This window comes from Strix aluco, chromosome 19 (assembly GCF_031877795.1).
Source record: "Strix aluco isolate bStrAlu1 chromosome 19, bStrAlu1.hap1, whole genome shotgun sequence".
Lineage (NCBI taxonomy): Eukaryota > Metazoa > Chordata > Aves > Strigiformes > Strigidae > Strix > Strix aluco.
Genome location: NC_133949.1, coordinates 8,867,930 through 8,891,467, shown reverse-complemented (window position 1 = coordinate 8,891,467; position 23,538 = coordinate 8,867,930). Strand labels below are relative to the sequence as shown.

The following is a 23,538-nucleotide window of genomic DNA, read 5'->3' as shown; positions in this document are numbered from 1 at the left end:
AAAATCTGTATATTAAAGAATAACTAGATGGTCTGAGATGTGGAACAGCTTCTGTATGAAGACTCTTCAGTTTGGAAAAGAAACGTCTGAGGGAGAGCATAAAAGAGATAAATAAAATGTGGCCTGGAGAAGGTGAAGAGGGGAAACACTACCCATTTCTTATAATACACGAGCTGCACAACAGTCAGACCCTGTTCCCCTAGCAGAACATGTAACTTGTACCTCTTCTGCAATGTCCTGCCAATGATTTAAGAGTACTTCATGCATGAAAGCAAAGAAAATTATTGTACAGAGGAAAAGAACAGGCACGTGTGTTGATTTTTCAGTGGTGGCAACTGCTTAAAGCACCCAGGGCTCCACATAGGCTTGAAACCTCTCTGAGTCCTAGAGACTCAGCAGCACATCTGGGACCTGGTCCAGATCACTCAGTGCTCTGAGGCTTGTGCTACCCACCAGCCTACAGCACCTTGTTTATACATTTTTTATTTTGTATACAACTGTCAGCACCTAGTCTACATTACTGTATAGCTTGGTGTGGCTAAACACGCTGATCAATCATGACTTGTCACGCTTTCTCACAGCACGCCTAAACAGGAGATCTCATGATAATGAGGAAGATGACACATGCCACCAGTGCTCCTGCACTCGTCTGCGTAAGTGAGAACAGCACATTTTGCTGTCAGGCCGAAGGGAACATATTTTCATAGGCATTCCTCCAACTTGTGTATAATTGCCTAGAAGTGGGAATTGGAAGGGAGGCCTGCATTTGGAGAACTCGGAGCAGTGAAAGAGGCTGCATCTGTAGCGAATTCAAGTCAATGAAATTCAGTGTAAGTATGATTACTCGTTGGTTATAATTTTTAGATTTTATATTGTTTACTATAAACATTATTTAACTATTGTGCATAGTATTTCTGACATATCTCATTAAACTGTGCTGCTTCTGCTTCAGCAACTTCCCTGTTAAAAACTGAGAAGGGCCAAAGTGGAAAATACCCTTTAAATGTTAGCAGTTTCTATAAACAAACAAGTTTAGCAATCTGGACTAATTAGGAACATTACTGGCTCCAAGTGAAGGAATAGTACTAAATCTGGTATCTCAACTGTACCTGTTCAATATTCATTAGCACAAGTTTCTTGGAGAAAATTCTACTGCACTAATTAAGACTCCCAATCCCAAGCAGTTGATAATATGTTTATTCAAATCCTTATAATTCTTATATGCCATTCCAGCATTGTTTCTTTTTATCATTGTCTCTAGGCCAAAACCTACTTCACTGGTTCAAATGTGGGGAAGGTTCCTTCTATTATGAGAAAGGAACTAAACACACCGACATCTTACTCCATTTCAGCAGGACTCAATGATTTAATCATAACAATGAAATAAATTTGTGGCCACAGCTGCCTTCAGGGTTATCGGTTCTCTGTCCTTCATGACTTTGTGGAGCTTCCCAGAAATACATCACACACTGTGCTTATTTTCCATGCTCAGTGACTCAAGATCTAACAGAAAATCCTCTTTTTGCTCTTATGGGGGAAAATTGTATGATGAAAGCAGTGCAATTCTGATGCCATCCAGTAGAGGACACTTCCAAGAAGCGCCCCACTAAGTGACCCAGGCATAACACACACTACACACACCTATATGTGAGCATATAGGTGCACGTATATGTCTGTGTGAGCGTGCAGATGCAAGTAAGAAAGACCAGGCTTGCTTACTGCAGTGGGATTTATAAATATTCAGCAGTGGACATCTCTAAATCCATGCCCACCCCAAAAGCAAGACTTTCTGTTTAAAAGCACTACTTACATCAGTATGTGAATATTGCTGTTCCTCAGGGATGATTTAATATTAGTCTGGAGCATTAGCATTACTGTTAGTTAGAACCTCCCTGCTGTCGAAACTGTTCATTCTGTACAGCCGCTCAACGCTAGCGGAAGCGGACACAGTCTGCTGAAGCAGAGTAGCACCCTGCCAAAGCAAATAAAATAAATCCTTTATGAGCAGGGCTCCCGGGAGATCTCCTACCTGTAATTGTGGAACCAGTTGATCACGGTGCTGGTTTTCAAGTTGAGCTGTGTAGCGAGTTCCTCAATGGTTTTTGGTGATGGGTATGGCTTTTGCTGGTAGGCTCGTTTCAGAGCTTCTTTCTCTTCCGGTGCCAGCACCACCCGGGGCTTCTTCAGCTGATGCTGCGGCTGCGGGCTGGCTCCCTGGCTGTAGTCTATTCCAGCGGATGAGGACTCGCAAGACTGACTGTCGCTAACAGAGCTGTGTCGCCGTTTCATGTAGGCTGAAAGAGAAGTGCATCGGATCATCCCCAGCTGAATACAAATGCAAAATCAATGAATATACGAGCTGGGGAATAAACGCGAAGATGACAGGTTGCAGATGCATGGATGGACTATTCGGAGAGAAGAGAAAGGAAGGGGCATCATCAGAGACCAGAGGAAAACAAATGTGGGGAGGATGCAAGAGGCAGAAAAAGAAGAGAGAAGGGGAAGAAAAGAGGGTAAATCAATTGGAAACCTGCTGGAGTTTTCTGCTTTTTCAATGAACATGGGACATGAATAACAGGGTTCAGTTAACACGACTTATTTCAAATTCACTCTTTCAAGAGGGGGGAACTTCCACTTAAGCACTTGATTAGGACAGCTGCACTTCATTTCAACTTTAATGTTTTTGGCTGTTAAACATTTAAGGTGTACACTAAGGTCTCTCTAACGCTTAAGGTCTCTGAATTAAAAATATGGCTATGGAAGCCGAAGGCAGCTGCAGCCACATCGCCAACACACGATGGCGCCCGGCACCCGGCGATCCCAGCCACGAGCTGAATAACCCATCAGGCGTTTGCTGCTTTTTCCTACAGATCTTCGCTATAGCGGTGACAGGTTATGAAAGAAAAACAGCCCACAGCATCCTCCTCCCCTACGTAAGGCTCTTTCAAAAATGCATATACTTTTAAGAAAGCTCCTGCTGCACTGATGGAGCTCAGTGAGGCTGATGGCAGAAGCCTGTGATACCACCTCTGACTCTCCTCCCCGACAGGGACTGAATTATCCTGGCAAATTCTGCAAGGAAAGAGTCCCAGCAAACGCTGTCACTGACTTGATTGATTTACACCGGGCAAAGAGAGGTGGGATTTACTGCACCTGGCAGTATCATGCACAAGCACTGCTAATGAGGGGGCTGAAAACGGCAAATATAGATGAATCTTGTCAATAAAACACTTAATGGCCTGTTAAATACCTTCTAGATATTTAAGAGTTTAGGTATTCAAGAGCTGCAATTTGATAACCTCGGCTGTTAAGTTCCAGATCACACCAGCCTGACATCAATCCAGTAGGCACTAAATCTCCAAGAGGCAGGAGCTCCAGTCAGAGCCAGGGACCAGCGTGGGGCACTTCACACTGGTCAGCAACCAAATTCTTCAAAAAACAAATTTCCCTCTCCCCACAGCTCTGCCTTTGGGCTGAGGGTGCACGAAGAATAAAAATTGAATGCAATCAAATAAACTGAAATGTTCAAAGCCCTTCTCACACGAGTCAGCTTCTTCTGGCAGAGCTCCCTACAGGACTGGCCAGGGTTTCTGTCTCCAGTGGGTTTCAGCATCCTGTCCTCTACATGGTGGTAGAGTGGGGACCTTTTTACACTGTGTCTTACTATCATCGAAGTGAATTTTGAACACACTCTGTAACCTTTGGGGGTATCTGCATGGCCCTCATTTTGTTTTTCCTGAATATGACAGATTACCTGTGGATTGCCTACTGTGTAAGATCACTGATATGGAACAGAACGTGAGTTGCTCATGATCCATCACTCTGCCATGATACAGTCCTGCACGTGTTTGAAATAACCATAAAAAGGAATGGGGTTTTTAATTTTTTTTTAAAATACAATTCATTTAAAAAATCACCTATTTAAGTTGTTCCAACCAGATGTAGAACTGCAAAGTGACCGCAGGTAAATGCATTATTTCAAGGTAACCTATTTGCCTTATTTTTGCAGCCTTCAAGAAACTGTTACAACCTTGAACCATGGAATTAATCATTCCAGCAAACAACCTTGAACCATGGAATTAATCATTCCAGCAATATAATATCATATTTATATAAGGTCTTTAATTTCAAAGACTCCAAGGTGTTATCTCAAACTTGCATTGACGTGCAAACTAGATACAAGGTTCCCTTGTCTCCTTTGATAGCACGACCAAGAGGGCTGAAAGACAGCATCTATCACTTCAGCAACGTGCAGCAGCTTAAAGGAGGCCATGGGACAAATCAGAACCTCACATGGAAGATGTGAGAGGTGTTTAAGGATCTCTAACCAGAGTTTCTGGAATATGGTCAGGCGACTGAGTTAGCACGAGACACCCATGCATCAGGATGCTCTGAATCTCTGCTTTCTCTGCTCCCAAAGGATGGCATTTCTGGCAGGTCACAGCTCCCATCTTTAGACTCCTAAGGACAGCATGAAGCTGTGATATCTTGGGAAAAATTTCATGCCCTAATGCCTGCCTCTGCTTTTGTAACCCCACCCTGGGATCACAAAAGGTGCAATGGCTTATTCGTGTCTCTCTCATGTGAATGGAACAAATTATATAAATGCACATATTTCCTTAACATAGGCATAAAGAGTAGGATGTCCCACTGTCCTGTCATAAGCAATTGTTTTTCTGGAGGATAATATGTTATCAGAACAAATTTTCATTGGGCCAAAGGCACAATCCTGGCACGTCACCATGTGCTGAACTAGCACCTAAGCTTTAGGCTTTAATGGTGGTCTCTGGAAACTTTAGATGACATTTGAAAAAGCTCTTCCTTTTTAATTCTTATTTTAAACATATGTGCTGCGTGTAGACAACATAAGGAGATCAGTCAGCACATTTGCAGTGACAGCAAGGCTCAAAACCAGAATCCAAGTTGCAAACACACTTGATTTTTGGAGAAGTTTGATTTTTGTCTGTGATCAGTCTCCACTTCTCAGGAGACCTATGGAAAAAAAACCAACTCCAAATGTAATTTGGGCAAAGGTCTAGACGCGGGTCTGAGACCAACTTGTAACGGCCAGAGCTATCCTGAGTTTTACTACCTTTTTTCCCCCTGCTGTTGTCAACCCAGCATCACCGTGTCCCTCTGGGATGGCTCCCCAGCACATGCTCAGCTATAGATGCAGCAGACGCTATTGCAGAACTAGTGACTGCCCACTGAGGTAAAACAGAGCCTTTTTTAATGTAGTTTTTATCTTTCATGGTATTGAACAAGATTATTAAAAAGCAAAATAATGGGGAAATAAAGGGAATTAATTTTTTTCCTGACAGCAGGCTTCAGTACTGTTCAGTGAGGAGCGTGACGTTACCAGCAGCACACACATCAGGAGGCTGTAAGAAAGAGGAATGAACTCTTCCAAGGCAGGAAAGGTGGTGCAGAGTGTCTCAGCCTCATGAGCTTCCTCCAAAGAGGTTAGTTAATGTACGTTGCAAATTTTCAGAACCTCTTAGAATGGACATTTATAGCACAAACTTCAGACTGGCAGAACAGAAAAAGATATACGCAGCTCACCTTTATCATAATTATTAATTTGCTCCCGTAGTAAAATATGGCAGAGAAATAATTGATAATAATGTTTCACTCATAGCAGATACAGTTGCATTGTTCTTTAACTGACATTAGCTGAAGGGAAAGTTAAATTCTTAATGTGGCTCTAGAGCAATTTAAAAGGTTAAATCACAGGATCCTTACCCTGCATGAAGGGATTCTGCAGAAAATACAGCACTGAATTCACTTTAGAGTGCTCTGCTATGAGGACAGCACTTACACAGTTCAGGAGCTCAGTACAGAGTCTCAATGATTTATAACCTTATCTCTATTCAGGTGCCATCTATAGAGCATATGTATTGCACACTATTTGATAAGAATCCAGTTTAGAAAATAGTTTTGAAAGGATATTGTCAGTACTACTTTTAAATTATTTTTATTTTATTTTCCCGCATTATGGGCGATATTCTCTTTGAGGCTATAAAAATCCAGCTAGTTGACAATTTTATTTCTGCCATGTTTCTAATACAGCAAAACCCATCATGGCTCCCTTTGGTTTACAGTTGTAAGGGGGAAAACCCAAGTGGATTTTACTCCCCATGGAAGATCATACACAATTTGTGGTAAGATACTGCACTGCATTACATTATACTGGTTACTGTGACAAGGATTTGAATTTCTTCTTAAAAGCATGCAAGACTACAATTTTCCCAGAAGCTCCCTCACTGCAATTTTTAATATAATCACAAAGTTCTTGATCAAATGTGCTAATGCTTTCAGGACATCATTCAACAGCAGCACTTTCAGTGCACACAATTAATGCTATCTGTACTAATATCATTAAGGGATAGCTTGAGAGATGTATATATCATTAGTTAGTTAACTGCTGATAATGGCAGCCTATCAGTCTCTCTCGTAAAATCACACGAACATACTAAAACCAGGGCTCTAAATAACCACTGTTTTTTAGTAATGAATTTAACATATAGAGAGTAGGATAAATTTTCAGGATATACTCCCTACTAAGATACCCAATAACAACTTAGATCTCTCAGGTACATACTCATGACTTAGCTGTTTCATGTGAGCATCTATTAACACAGTCATGTTCCCCCATCCCTACAAAGGCTGCAGATTTAATTATTCTCAAATACCCTTTTATAAAGGCTGCATTTTTCTTTGCTCCTAGCGACCATCAGTGCAGGACTGGCGAGAAGCTCTCTCAGGAATCAATGCACAGTTCTTCCAGCCCAACATCTGTGACCAGCTGCAGCACTATTAACTAATAACCCAAAGCCAGCTCCCAAACTCACATTTCTCATTTGGTAAGGCAAGTTATCAGTGATACACCAGGGCCTCAGTAATTAATCTATAGGAGAACACAGCAGTGATTTCACAACAGCTGGTGAATACTCAGGGTTTTGGTTTGGTTGTTTGGCTTTTTTTTGAGATGTATCTGCTTGAGCTAGCATCAAATAAAGCTATGAAAAAGCTGTCATGAAGTCCTTTTGCATAACCTTCATAATACTGGATCAATGCTGCCTCTATATTATTTATGGAGAATTATAAAAGGCACGGTCATCTTTGAAATAACAGAAAACATGAGTCAGCAGTCTGCTCCAAGTTACCTTTTTTCTCCATTCGTTTCATATCCATCAGCTTCTCCACGTTGTTGGGATCGTTCAGCCACAGCTGCATGCGGACAAAGGGTTCCCGTCCCTTCAAACTCAGCTTGTGCCAGGGCTTCGGGCGAGCCAGAAGGTCTGAGACAGAGCCTTGTGTTAGCCCTAGGATTGTCTCCCCAAACAAACGCTGACCTAATACGAAATTGAAAATTGCATGAATTCATTCAGCTAAGAGACGAGGCTAACTAAAAAGACAGAACACGTCTACGAGATCATTCGTCAATTATTCTTACTTCAGAATTGCTTGAAAACCCAAAAGAAACATTTAGAAGAATAAAAGCTCTGCCCCCCACTAAAAATGTAAATATTGAGCTTTACTTTAATCCTTAGGATCTGACTGCGGCAAAGAGGGGAGCTCAACACATTTGGGGACCGGGACCTTACAGTGAAACAGTGCAAAAAATAAAATTAATGAGATTAAAAAAACCCTGAACTTTTAGCTAAGCAGGAAACTAGTGAGAGCAGTGAGGCTACTTAGCTCTTATGCAGGAGGGCACTGCAACAGCTTCGTTCCAACAGGGCAATCCAAACATTTCAAGCAATCAGTGAACCAAGACCAATGCAATCCCCCCATTCAGCAACAGTCATGTAAGTGTCCTCAAAGACACACGTATGTATTTTCTGTGCTGTACTACCTGTGGTATTCTAACTGTGTCTTACCAACTACAGATAATCACATTTTACAATATAACAGCTTTTTTTACAGTCTCTACAGTACTTCTAGTTAAGAATACTTAATGTTAGTTCTCTTTCAAAGTGCTATCGTCTGAGCAGGGTAAAAACTGCATATGCTTTTCAATGTACAGCATTTGTATGTGCATTGGTAACACTAGTTTTGCATGGTTAAGATCTACCTTATCAAGGACTCTGAAAAATGCTTGTGCAGCTCAAACCCAACCATACAGCTGGTTTTCTAAACCCCTTCACTTCAGTGTTCTTCCTAAGCTAAACTGCCTTGATATGCAACAGCTTTTGTTGCAAGACAGAGCCTGAAGTCATCTGAGTCATCGCAGTGATTTCTGATAGAAGTGCAGCTATCATCTATTTTCAAGGTAACCCAAAGATCTTTCCATACCGACCAAGTTTAGGCCTCAGGGTCTTGTGTCTGATCCGTAGCTTTTGAATGCCCTTGCTAACACAAAGCAGAACGCTTTTCCTTCACTTCCTAGCAATGCCAGCAGACTCAGCCAGTGGCAACAAACAGATCCCTAAGGGACAATGCTGCTGCGTGGGGGCTTGTGCTCCTACAGCTCTGCAGGACATGCCCGCACTTGCAAAAGCACCATCAGCTCCTGCCTTCACAGCCTCACCTGATCCTGACACAAATACCTGCTCTATAGACCCATCCCCCTGTGCTTAGCTCCATGAATCTCCCCCTCCTTGTCTTTAAAAGCATCCCAAGACTTGTGCCCTGTGGGGACTTTTTTTCACCTGTATGGGGAGAGGAGGGCAAGTGGGACCAGTTAGAAGCTGCAGGATGTCCCATTCAGATGCATGGGGCAGGGGGGCCTGCAAAGCTTTTGGAGGAAGCAGCTGAGATAATGAAAGGCAGAAAGGGGAAACAGAAACAGAAAAGGACAGGGCTAACATGACAGAGTCTGCTAATAAGCTCTAAAACTAACCCTGAAAATGGTTCTTACAGGCTGAACGGAAACCTAAATTCAGAATTCACTTAAGTTTCTGAGTAATAAGTGATTTCCCACTATCCTCAGTATCAGGAAAATCAGACAAAAGAAGAAATTCATGGCCGATTTTAGATCATGTGTATTGCAAAGTCAACCTGTTTGTATTTAAAAACATCAGCAAGGCCTCATCCATTTACCTTTAAACCTGCCAGCTACTAGCAAGATAAGACAGCTACTTTAAAAATCTTTTAATTTGCCTTCCTAAATAACTTTCCTGTTCCCCCCAGTTTCTAACCCCAGGCTGTGCTAGAGAGAGCTCGGGCAGCCCCTGTGCAGTGCCAGTGTGGTCACTGTGACTGCCCGTGCAGCTGCGCAGTAAATCGGAGCAGGGAACTGATCTGAGTCAAACCAACCTACCAAAAATAAATGGCCTCTTTTGACTCAGACCAACTGGTCCCGTTTATTGTGTGGCCACATGAACAGCAACACTGGCACAGATTTGCAAAAGAGTCAGGAACAAGCAGCCCAGATCAGGTACTAGCAATGCTGCTGAAGGAAATGAACTTCAAGCTACAGCCTAAAAATTAAAAATGCAAACGTGGAAAGAGGTAACATCATGTTCTCTAGGTGTTAAGAACAAAGCTAAAGATGTTTTTGTCATTTATTTTATCCCAGGATATGGCAGGACAGGATAAAACACCTGAAAGACTCCCAAGCTAATGGGGAATGTGTTAGAAATCATTCTCTGGAGGTAGCAGGTGTATCACACTCCATCTTCATCAGAGTGCTATTAATAACTGGAATATTTTTAAACACAGGTTTCCTAAAACTCCTGCTAATTCTCCCTATCTTTTACCCTAATATCCTTCACGCCTGTTCCCACTGATGTAGCTCCTCACAGACAAAACTTTCTGTAAATTATGTTGGTTTCATGGTAAGCCTTGGCCCTTTCTGAAAACCCCCCACCATGGTAACCCTTCACTGCATTTGCTTCCCTCTCGAAGTTTTATGTTGCCCAACAGGGAATCACTGATAATACTATGACATTTGGGACCAGGAATACCAGCAACATCTCAGCGTTATCGCTGCCAGCATCGGTTACTAAAATGGTGACTGTTGAACAAACGCTAAAAGGCATGGGAAGAGAGACCCGCCAAATGCATCTTGAATGGTTTTGCACAACCGTGGTCTTTACTGGCTGATGATATTGGAACAACTGAGCCACCACCAGTTGCCTAAGACAGGTTCACAAAGCCCTGTGGCCTACGACAGAGAAACCTGTGCACCGAGTCAATCTGGTGCACTAGCACACTGAGGGCGCAAAAGGAGACATTGAAACTGGTTCCACACCTAATGCAGAGTTTGGGGCACATTTCCTGGCTCTTCTGCTGCTTTTTAGGCTTGTCAGCCACACTGTAGGAAAACAAAAATCATGGGAAATAAAAAAGACTAAGTAAAAATGGCATCAAAGCAAATGTAAACAAAAATACTTTTTCAAACCTCTCTGGAACACCAGAGTAGGTACAGCACTCAACAGCATTTTGCCTAAAAACTAGGGACTTGAACCTGCAAAGCCTTACCGTGACTTGTGGCTTTATCTCTGCATTACCTCCACTGAACAACCAACCACAGTCTGCCCGTGCCAACGCGCAGGAGCAAGTAATCCTGCTAGGTTCAGTGGAACACAATCTCATGCAGGGTATATCCACGATCAGGGCCTTTTTCTTTTTTTCCCAAATTATGTTAAATGAGAACTCGTAACCTCCCCCATCCCTGTATTTTTCCCCTTAAAAAAAAAAACCAGTCCAAGATAATTACATGTTATTCTGTGTCTAGCCAAAAAAAGGCTTCCTTACATACTAAAATAAAGGAGTTTTTACTTATACAGTCATAATATTCAGATGACACGGATGGAATTCTTCTCACAGAAGTACCATCAGCATTCTAAACCTAAACTTATCTTTTTGGTCCCATCTGTGGTGAATGGAAAGATACTGGTATTTCTGGAGAGTGAGTCATCCCAACCATTTCAGACATCTATTCTGAACATCTAAATGCAGGTGAGATGAATCCCATGCTAAGCCCCAGAAGCATGTGCAGGTAACACCGGGGCAGCCTTACTGCCTTCCTGCTAGAGACTTCAAAGGACTCCTAAAGGTTTCCCAGTGCCTTGTGAGGGAAGCAAGTGTTAAACACATATGGAAAAACTAGTGATTTCGAGGCATAGTGGCAGTATTAAGTGTGGACTTCCCATACTCAGATCAGGTTATTTCCTTTGACTACTCTGAATATACAGCCATGTCAACATCACACTTAATTTGACACCCAAAAACCCATCTGTAAACAAAAGCAGCCTTAGCTTTGCACATTTCTAAGTAACTGAATGGCCCCATATACTTATCTACAGGTTCATCAAAACCTCAGCTGAGTCTGAATTTACCCTCGTAGCTCTACAGGTATGCTTTGGCTTGTGATGCACCTCCCTCTCCAATCATGATGGACTCCTCTACTTCACCTATACCTAAAATGCCAGGGACTTGAATCTATAAGCATGGGAAAAACAGCATTTCTCAAGGGGAGATCTTGCTGGCTTTGGGGTTTTGGTCTTCTGGACAGCCTGCTGGACTGTATTTAGGCAGGTGGGAGCAGTATCTGGCTGGTGAGCCAGGAGCAGAGCTTAAGAAGAGCAAGGGTATGATGACATTTTATGTAGTGTGACAATCTGAAAGGATTTTTCTATCAGTTAAAAAAAAAAAAAAAAGTATTTTTAACAGAGTAAAGCTTAGGCCAGAGTCAAAACCAAGTATTCTTGTAAACATCTATTGAATTATAGCTTAAAAATAAAAGCACGAACACTTTCATTTTATTTCAGTCAAGAAATGAGAATAAAGCGATTTACCAAGATTGTTGTCCGTTAGCACTTCTTTGACCCTCTTTGTAATGCCATAGGTATCCAGCTCAGGGGACATAGCAACCAGTTCTTGAATGCTGAGTGCCGAGTGGCCCGGCAGTGGCAAAGGTGTTGTAGATTGGGATTCAGAAGCAGATGGCTCGCTAGATTCTTGGGATTTGCCATCCTTACTTGTCTCTATAGCAGGACAGGGTTGCTGTACCAATTCAGTCAGGCTTTTCACTGACTCACTGGAACTCATGGGAGATTCAGGAGCAGGACTGCAACTGGCAGAAGTCTTTGGAGTGCTTTCTGTAATTAAAAAAAGAAAAAAGGCCCCACTTTAGCATAATTGTAATGTTTTGATTGCAGGATATTTAACTTTCCTTCTCATTTATATTCTACCTACTTAAAGAAATGCCTAAGTGTGCAAAATGCTACTTGCTATGACTTGGTTACTAAAAAGCCTCTTTTTAAAAACAGAATTATTTTCTAATTTTATCTTGAGTCATCTCTGCTTTCTTATAAAGACAAGATGTAGAAATACAAATAAAAATGAGGAAAAAATGAAGTGCGATAGTCTGTAAGTGCAAGAGATTTCCTTGGCCAAGAAATCTCATAGTTTTGCTTTCCACAACATTTTTCTATTAGAATGGTTTTAAATCCACCACTATAGGTTGGTTTAAGCCTCCTTCTGTGACTTGTAAGAAACTCACTCAGCCACTATTTTATAATGTCAGAGAGGGGTTTTCTACAACTGATACAACTTTATATCTTGAGAGTGTTATTGATTTCATTTTGCTTCTTATCACTTGCATCACATTTTTGCACTTCTCTTTGCCCAGAAATAACTTAACGAGATTAAAATACAGTTTGTAATTATGTCGTATTAATTAATGTGTCTGAGAATCCAACATAAAGACAGCTAGTGGATCAGGAGACACCCAAATCTGTTATTGTGACACTTTGTTTAAAAGAAAGCTTTCTGAATCTGTTAATTTGCCAACAACAATAGGTTCTGTACAAAATGTTGTTTTCCCCTAATAAATTCACATTTATCTCTAACACAACATACCAGCTGAGCTTATGCAGAAAATTCAGACATCTAAGAGTACAGTCTGAACATTTTTTAAAGCAACAACACGTAGACAATGTGGTTTAGAAGACAATTCCCTTCAAATGATAAAGAGCACATGCGAATCCTCCATTCACAGTTCTTTACCATTTTTGTGGGACTGCTTCCTCCTCCTTGCTGTCTCACATCTCATTACTTGACATGGTTAATTGCATGTATCTCAGATTCCTACATCAGTGGGTTTGCCTCGAGATCTCTGGAGGAAGCTTACAATGCTCTCAATTGTACAAGGATGAGGACAGTCTACATCAAAAATTTAGTCCCTCTAACAGAATTGTGTCTTCCTGAGCACTGCAACACTACTGCGAGAGCGGTTCACTCTGCTGCATCCGCTCCTGTTGCTACCACGCCAATAGCTAATAGCAAATTTTGCTAATTTTCAAGTTTGTTTGTTTGTTATCCAAAATACCGTCAAATCATTAGACAACACGCAGCTTGTGTAGCACGGAAACACATCCCAAATATTAAAGAAAAATGCTATGTAAGTAAAAGTAGGGTTGAAAGGAAGCAGGGTGCACAGTACAACTGCGTTGTTCAAGGCAACAGAAGCTTTCACGATGCTGCATTTAAGAGAGGTTCCCTGACATGCTTACATCAAGTTGCTCTCTCAAACCAAGCAATTGGACTTTCTCCTTAGTGCTTCATGAGAGATGCAAAAGAGGCAGACGTAAAAGGAAAGCAAGGTGCATATAAATCTTTAAGGTAATAGGGATCCTACAAATCTTATTTCTTTTCTCTGTTCACCCTAGGTCATCATACAACTGAATATAAAACCCAGCAAATGTTATTTTTGTATCAGGAGCAGCAAAGGAATTGTACTGTAAATTTGCCCTGATTCACCCATGCGAGGGACCAATTTGGCAGATCATCCATCTTGTTCACTGTACACTGTCAGGGATGGCATGAATTCCCTACATGATAAACAGATTTCTTCTCAGGTCTGTGTCCTTTAACCCACAGCAAGGTCAAAATTATGGCTGCCTAGCTAATAAACTGCACGGCACTCGTTCAAGTTCCCTCTAATTTTGTCCCTTGTGCCAGCTTATACAAATCTTACTGAATAACTAGAGCAGCTGCAAATTTCCTATACAATTCCTCATCCGTGCACTGCAAACCACACGCACACACGGAGCATAGAAAAAATCCAAAATAAAAAACCCCCAACCACACAGGACTAAACAAAAGCATTTACTAATGCTTCCTTCTCCCTCTCCTTTCCCTGCCCAGCCTAATTATGTAAACAACAAAGATAATCTATATTATCATCTATCACCGAAATGCTCTATGTTGCTCACATATTAGCTTATTTATTTTTTATATCACATATCAAGAGCATGCTTGAATTTCATTTTTAAGACCAATCTGCTCTTATTTACTCAAAAAGGTAGGATTATCTGAATCTAATTTTGGAAGGCAGTACAGATGACAAACTGCTTTTTTCTTCCCCCCAACGAAAGGCAAATGTATAGTGATTTCAGATGAGGCATTATGCGCATACACTACAAATAACTCAAAATATGTTCCCCCATCATTTTTAGCATTTTTCCCTTATGGAAAAACATTTTCAATATCACATAAATATTTGAGGAAAAGATCCATTATTTGGAAAAGTCAATTCAATAATCAAATAATGCAAATATTCCCCCTTAATCTACTTAAAAAATTAAATAGACATTTAGAGTACAAGTGACTGCTGACAGAACAAAGGGGAAAATTGAATGTATTCACTATTACAGATTTAACTGTCAATCCACAGCCATTTCACATGTTTTATGAAATAATTTGTCTGTATTCATTTCTGTGAAGTTCCTTAAAGGACAAAGAAACAAATTCAGGACATCCGAAAAACACGTATTTAGATTTCAAAAGTAGCAATTGAACATTTCCAATGAAAATAATACGTTGAAAGCTTATTTCTTTAAAACGTGTTCTGCTTTTCTAACCCCGGACTTCACTGAAGAAGAGCACTAACTCAAGAGTGATCCAGTTTCCTATGAGTAAGTGATGTTCACCAAACGTTTACATGTTTGTATTTAGTGAGGAAGAGATCATTTTGTCAATATGAATGTAAAACTGCATTATGGTAGGCTGCACAACCTGCAAACCCTGCAATCACCATTTATTGATGAAGTTACGTTAATAAATTCCAGATAAACTTTGCTGTACCGAAGGGGTGTTGCGTTTTACTTTCCAACAGCCTGTACCCAGTTTAAAACCTGAAGCAAAAGCCCAAAAGCTTCAAAAACAGGGTGCTAGAAGAGCTGGAAAGACCAAGAGCATCACCAGTGATAACGACACTGCAGAAGCTGGGATATTTTTAAGTCTCAGGTAGCCAAAGACATCAGACAGGCCTTGTGCTTTACAGAGGATGGGAGAAACAGGGTCTTCCCAAACTAACTTGGTGGAAAGATGGTGTCCATTAGCTTCCAAGCATGTGATAAAGACACAGTTCAACATGACAATTTTAAATGATCGGGAAACTGGTCTAACTTTTGCACAATTACGGGTTGATGTTGAGTAATGTCATTAAAGATTCAAATACACCACAAATGCGTTAAGTGATCCAAATCTCCTAAAGCTGCAAGTATAACTGAGTCATGAAAGGACAAAGGCTCTACCACGCACTTTTTACATTACTAATTCAAAATATATGTCTGGGGTAGAGGGAAGTTAGGCACTTTCAATTTTTAAAAGCACATTCAAATATGCAGCATAGAAAATAATAATCAAATGCAAATCAAGCATTAGGAAATGATGTCTGCATAAATGGGCCAGCAATCTGAAATATTTGGCAAGTGCAACTGGCCTCCATTCATAGCTAAAACACGAAGACAACTGAAACACCAACACTGGCTATTTCACAGTTGATGAAAACAGCTAAGAGAGACCCATGACCATACAGTGAAGGTAGGTGTTCAAGTCTTTGAAGGCAAATGTGTCTTCATAAAGACAAATATATCTGATGCAGTTTGCAAATGCTAGAGAGTCGTACTTGGGAACTCCCCTGGCAGAACACATGGTCCTTATTCTTAAGTCCAGAAATTCTTCAGTTTTGTTTTTTCCTACTACAATACCAGAGAGGGAAGTATAATGAAAAATGAAGATATATAAATGAATGGAAACAAAGTCAAAATTGTACAAATACCTTCTGTTTTCTTTTAAAATACTATTTTCCCAATATAAAATTGCTGCTTGAATGACCATCTTACTGCAACAAAACCCCAAACCGTCATCACAGCTTGCCCATTCCCCTCCCCACGCCTCAGCAGTTACCAGTTAAGAAACTGTACAAACTCTGCAAACAATTTAGTATATAGGACTAAGGTCTGTCTGAGCATTTTACAAAACTGGTGGAGAACTGTAACAAATTGACCTTGCCTTAACTATATGAACACAGAAAATCTTTTGTGGTCTTGCATTCCTTAGCACAATGGATGAAGCCAGTGATGCTTCTGTCCCATCCGTCCTCTACACCTTCCCCATAGCTTCTATCATAACAGTGTTTTAAAAAATCTGAGAAAGTCTGAAAACAGAGTTGCAGTCTCAGTTCATTGGTTGCGGCAGTTTTCCTGAATTTAATATTAGATTTTCTTATTCTTCTCCAACTACAAGATTTCTCACCCCCATGCTGGGGTCAGGTCCCCAGTACTGGACCCTGGGTCCTGAATTGCTTGATCACTGGCTGTAGAACATTTTGGACTATCATTAGCCCACCAGTGGCCTGCAAATTACCTGAAAACACTTCCCCCAACACAGTATCAGCCCAACACACTCCTCTATGAGGTCTGATCATGTTCTGCCATCGTAAGGTGACAAAATCCCTGCAGGGTGTAACAACCCACAGGCTGCACTGGGCTCCCCCCTACTGCAGCCCTCCTCAGCATCACTCAGCAGTCAGAGACATTTAATTATATTCTGTAAAATTGTACTGGTCAAAAAGGACTACTTTTGTGATGTAGAGGAACTCTTCCAAGCACAGGAAGTAATCTAACGTGGCTCTCCATAGAAAAGCAGGGGTACAGCTCAGATCCACAGCACACCTCACCTGGATCCTCCTTCCGAAGCTCAGGACACCTCAGGACACTGCAAAGACTTGCAGGTGACACCTCCTACAACCTCCCCAGAAAATTACAGATGTCTACATGAACTGACACCAGTCCTGGATCTATCCCCTGCAATAGAGGTATCTAGATGACGGAGCAGCGTTGAGACATGGATATGGTTTCACCAGTCCCAGAGGCATCACGCTGCTGTCTGCCAGCACGGGTAGATTCCTCCAGTGGAATTTCTTGTACATATTTTGAGAGTTGCAGGTTTGCCACTTTTGCTCAAACCCTGCCTCAACTCCTTCAACCATGGCAGCACACTGATTTTGCATGCACTTGCAAATCAAAAGTTCAGAGCAAAGATTTGAACAAGAGCATCTGAATTCGCAAGCATAAAACACAAACTCAACACTCCGAGCCTTTCCTCCCAGCACTCTCACCTGTCTGTGAAGAGCTCTCTGTAATTTTGCAGCTCAGGAACTGCAGGGAGAATAAACTGCCCAACCTTTGTTGCCAACAGAAGCTTACCTAATAAGCTGCAAAAGGACTCATGAGGAACGAGGTACCCAACATGGAGAAGTTGAGGAAGACCATGCAAAACATAGAAGGTAATCAGGGGCCTCTAAAAGGATTATGAAAAATATTATTTTCTAAAGACAGCAGGCAGACAACAGCTGCCTTAACTTTCAGAGCGAAGTGGATTGAAAAAGCAGATCCACTCTAATTTTCAGAGACAAATCTCTGTAGTTTATCTGATCCACTATTTAAATTTCAATACACAGACCTCTATCTGCAGTAATAATAACCTAAATTCCATTTAGTGTTCATTTGAGCAGTCAGGATAAAGTCATTTCTTATTATCTCCCCACTGTGTAAAAAACAGCTTGAAGGTAGGAAGTCAGCAAGCATTTTCACCAAAAAGTAATTATTGTAAGTGACATTTTTACTGCTGGCATGCCATAAGGCGAACTGCGCATTTGGAAGGACAAGTTGCTAAAACAAAATGACAGGGTACTCTGTGACATTCCGACAAGAACCCAAACATGATTTAACCGGCGCTTGGTTTGATGCACCACTTTTCGTAATGTCCAAAGCTCGGGCTTCAGGTCTATGCCAAACCAGTCAAATTCAAAGTTCCTGATCGAGGAACAGAGAGAACTGCCACGTCCTGCGCACAGTGGAGCAGGGAGGCAATGAAGCATCCCGTGCTCTGCTCATTCCCTTTACGGCAAATTAGTAGGGAAGATGAAAGCAGACAAATGTGGACAGGAGATTTCTCGGCAACGTCTTAAAAGAGCATTTGCTACTTCAGGGCCTGCATTTACCTCCTTGTGCAGATGAGTTAATGGACAACAACAGACCTGGCAGGTTGCCTGAGATCAAAGTGTCTCATACTGGGACTGGATTAGTTTCTGTTTTCCCCTGATGATGAGGCTACCCATTGTATCCAATCTGTAGACCAAAAAACTGGAGCATGTTGTCCTGAGAATCACGACCTGATCACCCAGCTGATCAATAGCAACATCCTCAGGACAACCTCGTTCTTCTGTTTCTCAGGGCCTGAAAATTTCAGGGAGAGATTTTTTTCCCGCTGACTTCCTATCTAATTTTACCTTTAGCAACGTCTGTCTTTGCAGGATCTTTTAAAGCATCATAACAACTCTCCTCGCTAACAGTCGTGGAGTGCAAGTTTGAACTATGTAATAAACCTGATCAGCATTTGTGGAACAGCACTGCAATACATCCCTCTTCTGACTAATTAAAAGAAAATACCCATGAAAACTGAACACTTTCTCACAGGTAGTGGTTTTGGTGGATTTACTTTAAGTGAGTGAACCTTGCCTATTCACAATTTGCAAATTAATGTGGCTTATGAAAATACGATCCTCCCTACAGTTATAAACTCCCACAGTTATACGCAGGGAGTATACAAACCTCCCTAGAGAGTGCACATATAATGATGCAAAGTATGTAGGTACATGCAGTTAGAGTTGCAAGCACTTGCTATAGTTATGATTATAGATTTCCACTATGACTGTGGAGATTTTGTTTGTTTGTTTTGCAAATGTTATAACTTTGGGGAAAGTGTTATTTTGGGTCTTGGCTCAGAGGAAAATTTTATGTGGATGGGGGGAGGGACCCAAAGAAAACCCCTTTAGGAAAGTGTGCAGATGTATGCATGTCTGCACTGAATGAGGAAGAAACCAGCTTTGGTTAACTCTGAACTTACTGAGGCAATACTAAAAATAAAGGTCCCCATTCTGTATATATGTTAAATGACAGGAGCACGTAAAACTATCTGAATGATGAAGGTGAGTGTTAGAAGTACCTGGAATAAACTGGAGGATTACAGTGTTTTGCTGCAATTTTACATTGCATTTTCAATAATTAGCTCTGTGCTTGTATTAAAAAAGGATGTCTCCAGCCATTCTAGAAACGAGAAGCTGGAGAAATCAGGTGAAGTTCAGAAAACAGCAAGTAAGCTGGTGATAGACTCATGAAGAGAGTTTACAGCTGAACATGTAAAAGCACTCAGAGAAGTTAGGCAACCAATTCTCCTTTCAATGAATGTGCAACCACAAATGCCTCAGACAGTCTTGGAAATCCCACTATTGTGCCCAAACCTACATTAAGACTGCAACTTCTCATAGCCAAGAACTAGCATCGGTATCGGTTTAAGGGATTCCTGTCCTGGCTCCATCCTTTACCTCCGTGTTTGCCTGACATTGAACCACAATTGTGCTGTCCCAAGTTCTTGGAGAACCAAATCTGTGAACCAGATTTGAAAAACAGCCACCTGCCGCCACACACCTGCAACACAGTGTGAGTGGAAGGGATTAAGACCAGGAATCTGGATTTCTTTCCTGATCTCATTTGCAGTACTAGTCCATTAGCAAAACGATGATCTTTTATGTCAGTCTCAGTGTTAGCATAACGAGGAAAGTCCTAGTGCAGCCTTGAGTTAAATGTTGCTTGCAGAACAACAACGGCCACCCAACTTTATAACCAAAGGCTTGTCTAGCTGCTGTGTGATCCACGCCTGCTCAGTCTGGATAGCATGCAGCGAGGACCCAGAGCAGGGGACCGTCCTGCTCAGCTCACAAGCTTTTATTGGGTCAGATTTTCCTCCCTGTTCCTGCCTCTCAAAGAGCCTTTGCCACGTGGAATATGCCAGTGCCACCACCTGGGCCTCACCCCTCTTTGTCTGGTTGTTGCAGGAAGGCATCGCTGAATGTCCTGGCTGGTGAACACTTGCAGCCCTTTACACACACCCCTTGAGCCCACACCTTGTGTCAGCAAGTGCCTTATTGCTCTCTGTTGTGTCCCATTAATGAAAAATGCCTCACCAGCTGAAAAGTTCTGTCCTGCACAATACACACACCATGCTGCACCTGGATGCGGGGAAGCAAATCCAGGTACTCGTACAGGAGGAACGGCTGAGCAACGTCACAGAGAGCTGGACAACTCTAAGGCTGCACAAACTCAAACCATCAAACTTCTACTGAGTTAGGAGGACTCTGGCACTTGGCTGCCTGCTGCTGTGTGGATGGGCTCGGAGGGGGAGTACAGATCGCTACGAAGGGCAGTCTGAACAGCCAGGATGTCCAGAATCTTGGGCAGAAAGATCCAACTGGAGTTATCAATTAAAATGAAAAGTTGCACTGAGATCTACCAGACTTTGGAACACACACCAACCAGCCCCTGATACAATCACACCACCTGATAAAACTTGCCGATAAGCTTCTTTAGGGAACATTTTTGAAATGGCCTACAAGGAAGCATGAACACAGCCACGTATTTAAGCACTATTTTACAACAAATGAAGGGAAAAAAAAATGGATTTTTTTTCAAGTGGATGTAGACACACAGTTGGAAACATCAGAGCAATGTTCGGGTCAGGCCAACAGTCCCAATCCCTTCCTGGTCTCATTGGCCAAAAGTGGATGTCCTGTGGAAGAGGTAAACAACACAGCAAGCACGCAGGGAGAATCTCCTCAAATGCCTACCTGCTCACGCATAGCTTCTTCAGCCAAAAGTAGGGTCTTTGCATTGAAGAGCGCTGAATACATTTTTTGTTTTTATATATCATCTTTAAACTGTTAAAAAACCCTTTCTAAAAAGAATTCAGATTTTAAATTAGGTGATTAATGGCAAAATCACGGCCTGCTTTAAACGATATTGTTCTACTCTGCTAATCTTTATTTAATATTCAGATTTTTCTGTGTTTCCCTAACTTAGAAGTCAATATTTAGAAATAACTGCTGGAAAGTATTTTCAATAACCTTATTATTAAACCAGCTTGTGTGCAGAAGCTTTATTAAGGATTTTCTGAATATTAAAACAAATATGTCTGAAAGTAATCAATCAAGATGCCACAACCTCACATAGTTATATTTTTAGTATAATCAAAACAAAGGCATGCACAATACCTTTTGGAAAACACAGTCAGAGCTTTTAGAGGTTCTGCTGCAGTTTAGGGTCTCTTTGTTGACCTGCTGACTTTGTGTTTAGAGACTAACTTTAACGTGTTACCATGTTTATGAGCGTTTGTTGTCCTCCTCTGTTGTAAGCCTGAGTATGAAGGTATTTCTATATCTTCCTTCGAGATTTTAACCTCTTGTTTGCTCCGGACAAGAGTATGAAGCAAAATGTATATGTGCACTGCATTTAAACGTATCTCTCCCACTAAACAATGTGGACACTCATTTGCTATGGGCAAGATCCATAGGGGATGGATCCGAGGCTAATGCTGCCTTCCCTCCCCAACAGAGAAGTCCCATCTAACATCCGCAGCACAGTGGGTTGTTCTTCCTCTTAGAAAGAAGCAGTTGAAGAGCGACCCTGAACATTGCTGTACTAAATGCACTCCTCTTCGGGAGGAGTACCGGCTAAAGTACTGAAACAAAATGACATTTACATTGTACGCAACAATATTATAAAAGCTATTAAGGTACATTATTTTACACATCCTCATAATCTCTCCATACTGCTTTACTTAATTTGTGATAAAATTGTTGAGAAAGGGTACTTAATGTAGGACAGTCAGTAAAAGTAATTTATCATCTTCCCGCTTCGGTGCTCACGTTATCAGCGAACTCATTTTCTGCATTCATCATGCAATCAGCCTATTATTTGCATATTAATCAGGCAGTGGACCATGAAAGAGCCGCATCCCAGCCAAATGCTGCACTATCTCAGGAGGAACACTCAGTAATTATCATACATCAGTGTTATGATGTGGTAATTGATTATAACATCTTTCTGTTGCCCCTGGGGAGTCCCACTGCTAACCCAGCTTCAGGCATTCTGTGCAGATTTTTCTCTGAAAATTAGAGAAACCATTGCTGTCCTTTTATTAGATTTTTGGTTTGGTGTTTTTTTTTTGTTTGTTTGTTTGTTTTTTTTTTTTACCTTTACAACAGACAGCTCTCTGAGCATTTCCAAGTTACTTTTGCCTTTTTTTTTTTTAATGAAACCTTTATTAGGAAAAAACCCACCTGCCTCAGATCAGAAAAAGTAAAAAAAAAAAAAAACCAAAACCAAAACCCCAAAACAAAACAGTTGGGCTCGGTCTTGTTCGTCCTCTCTCTTTCAAGGTCTGGTGGCTTTTTAGGTGCTGGTATTGCTTACATAATACCCTTCCCCATCAAACACAACAAAATGTTGCAACTTCAATAGACAGTAATTGCAAAGTTCGCATAAAGGCAGTTAAGTTGCTTTATTTAGGTGCCAAATGAGAAGCTAATTTTGGTCCTCTCGTAAAGGACAAATGAAACATCTGCCAGTTCAAACTTGCACTATTTTTAGGACCCAAGTTCCAGAGGGGTAAAAGACAGAAACAAACCTAAACCAGAACCGTAGTTACACTGCAGCTAATTTCACACCTCCTCCATGGGTGCAAACCAGGTAGAGAGGAGCTGGAGGGGGCAGCTCCCACCCCCTGCACCCATCCCAACCTCCCTTTGGCAAGCAAAAAGGAAGGGGGGATGTCTCAGGAGAAGACACCAGAGGGGACCATCTCACGCCGCATGATGGGGAAGGATGTTTTGGGTAGGTCTTGATGCGGGGCTGGGCTACCTGCTAGGAGAGCTGGTGAGGATACCCTGCGAGGACAATGTTACTCTCCACAGCAGCTTACTGTCTGGGAACAGTCTCATCAGAGAGACCCTGAGCACAGACAGCAACATGGGGATATTCTGCCAAGCCCAGGTTTTGCCAATACATAGTATCAAACAGTGCCTGAATTATTCTGGGGAACAATCACTCTCTTCAACACCACTACAGGGCATTATAGATACAGCCAAAGAAGTATCTTTTAAGTTGCCATCACCAATATCTTTGACAAATATAAATATGGGACATGTAGTATCAGGCCTAATTTTACACTTCTTGTTGTCATTATATTTCTGCCTTTCATTAGGCTTTTTAATTCGGTATTTTTCTGTTTTCACTTTTATTTAAATGTGATCTTAAATCCATTTTACTTTGTTTTCAATGCAAGTTGTATTTCTCATCAGATTTAAAATAATCACTGGATTCTTTCATTTGCTGTTTCTCTGGATGGCTGCTGGCAAATTTAAAAACCTCCAATACCCATCAAATTAGGTGAGACAAATTC

The 23,538-nt window shown here is 41.4% G+C and overlaps 1 protein-coding gene across 6 annotated transcripts in view; it reads right to left on the bottom strand.

Annotated features, from left to right (window-relative positions):
• Nucleotides 1–23,538, bottom strand: part of CUX1 (cut like homeobox 1) — a 284,858-nt gene that overhangs the window by 36,813 nt on the left and 224,507 nt on the right. For 5 of the 6 annotated variants that reach the window (XM_074845464.1, XM_074845465.1, XM_074845466.1 and 2 more), the window contains 3 exons: nucleotides 11,748–12,050; nucleotides 7,167–7,355; nucleotides 2,030–2,294 (listed from right to left, as the gene is read on the bottom strand). The exons of the other annotated variant lie outside the window; for it this stretch is intronic. In XM_074845464.1, the coding sequence (XP_074701565.1) occupies nucleotides 2,030–2,294; nucleotides 7,167–7,355; nucleotides 11,748–12,050 (757 nt within the window). The remainder of the gene's footprint in view (nucleotides 1–2,029; nucleotides 2,295–7,166; nucleotides 7,356–11,747; nucleotides 12,051–23,538) is intronic. 6 annotated transcript variants of the gene reach the window in all.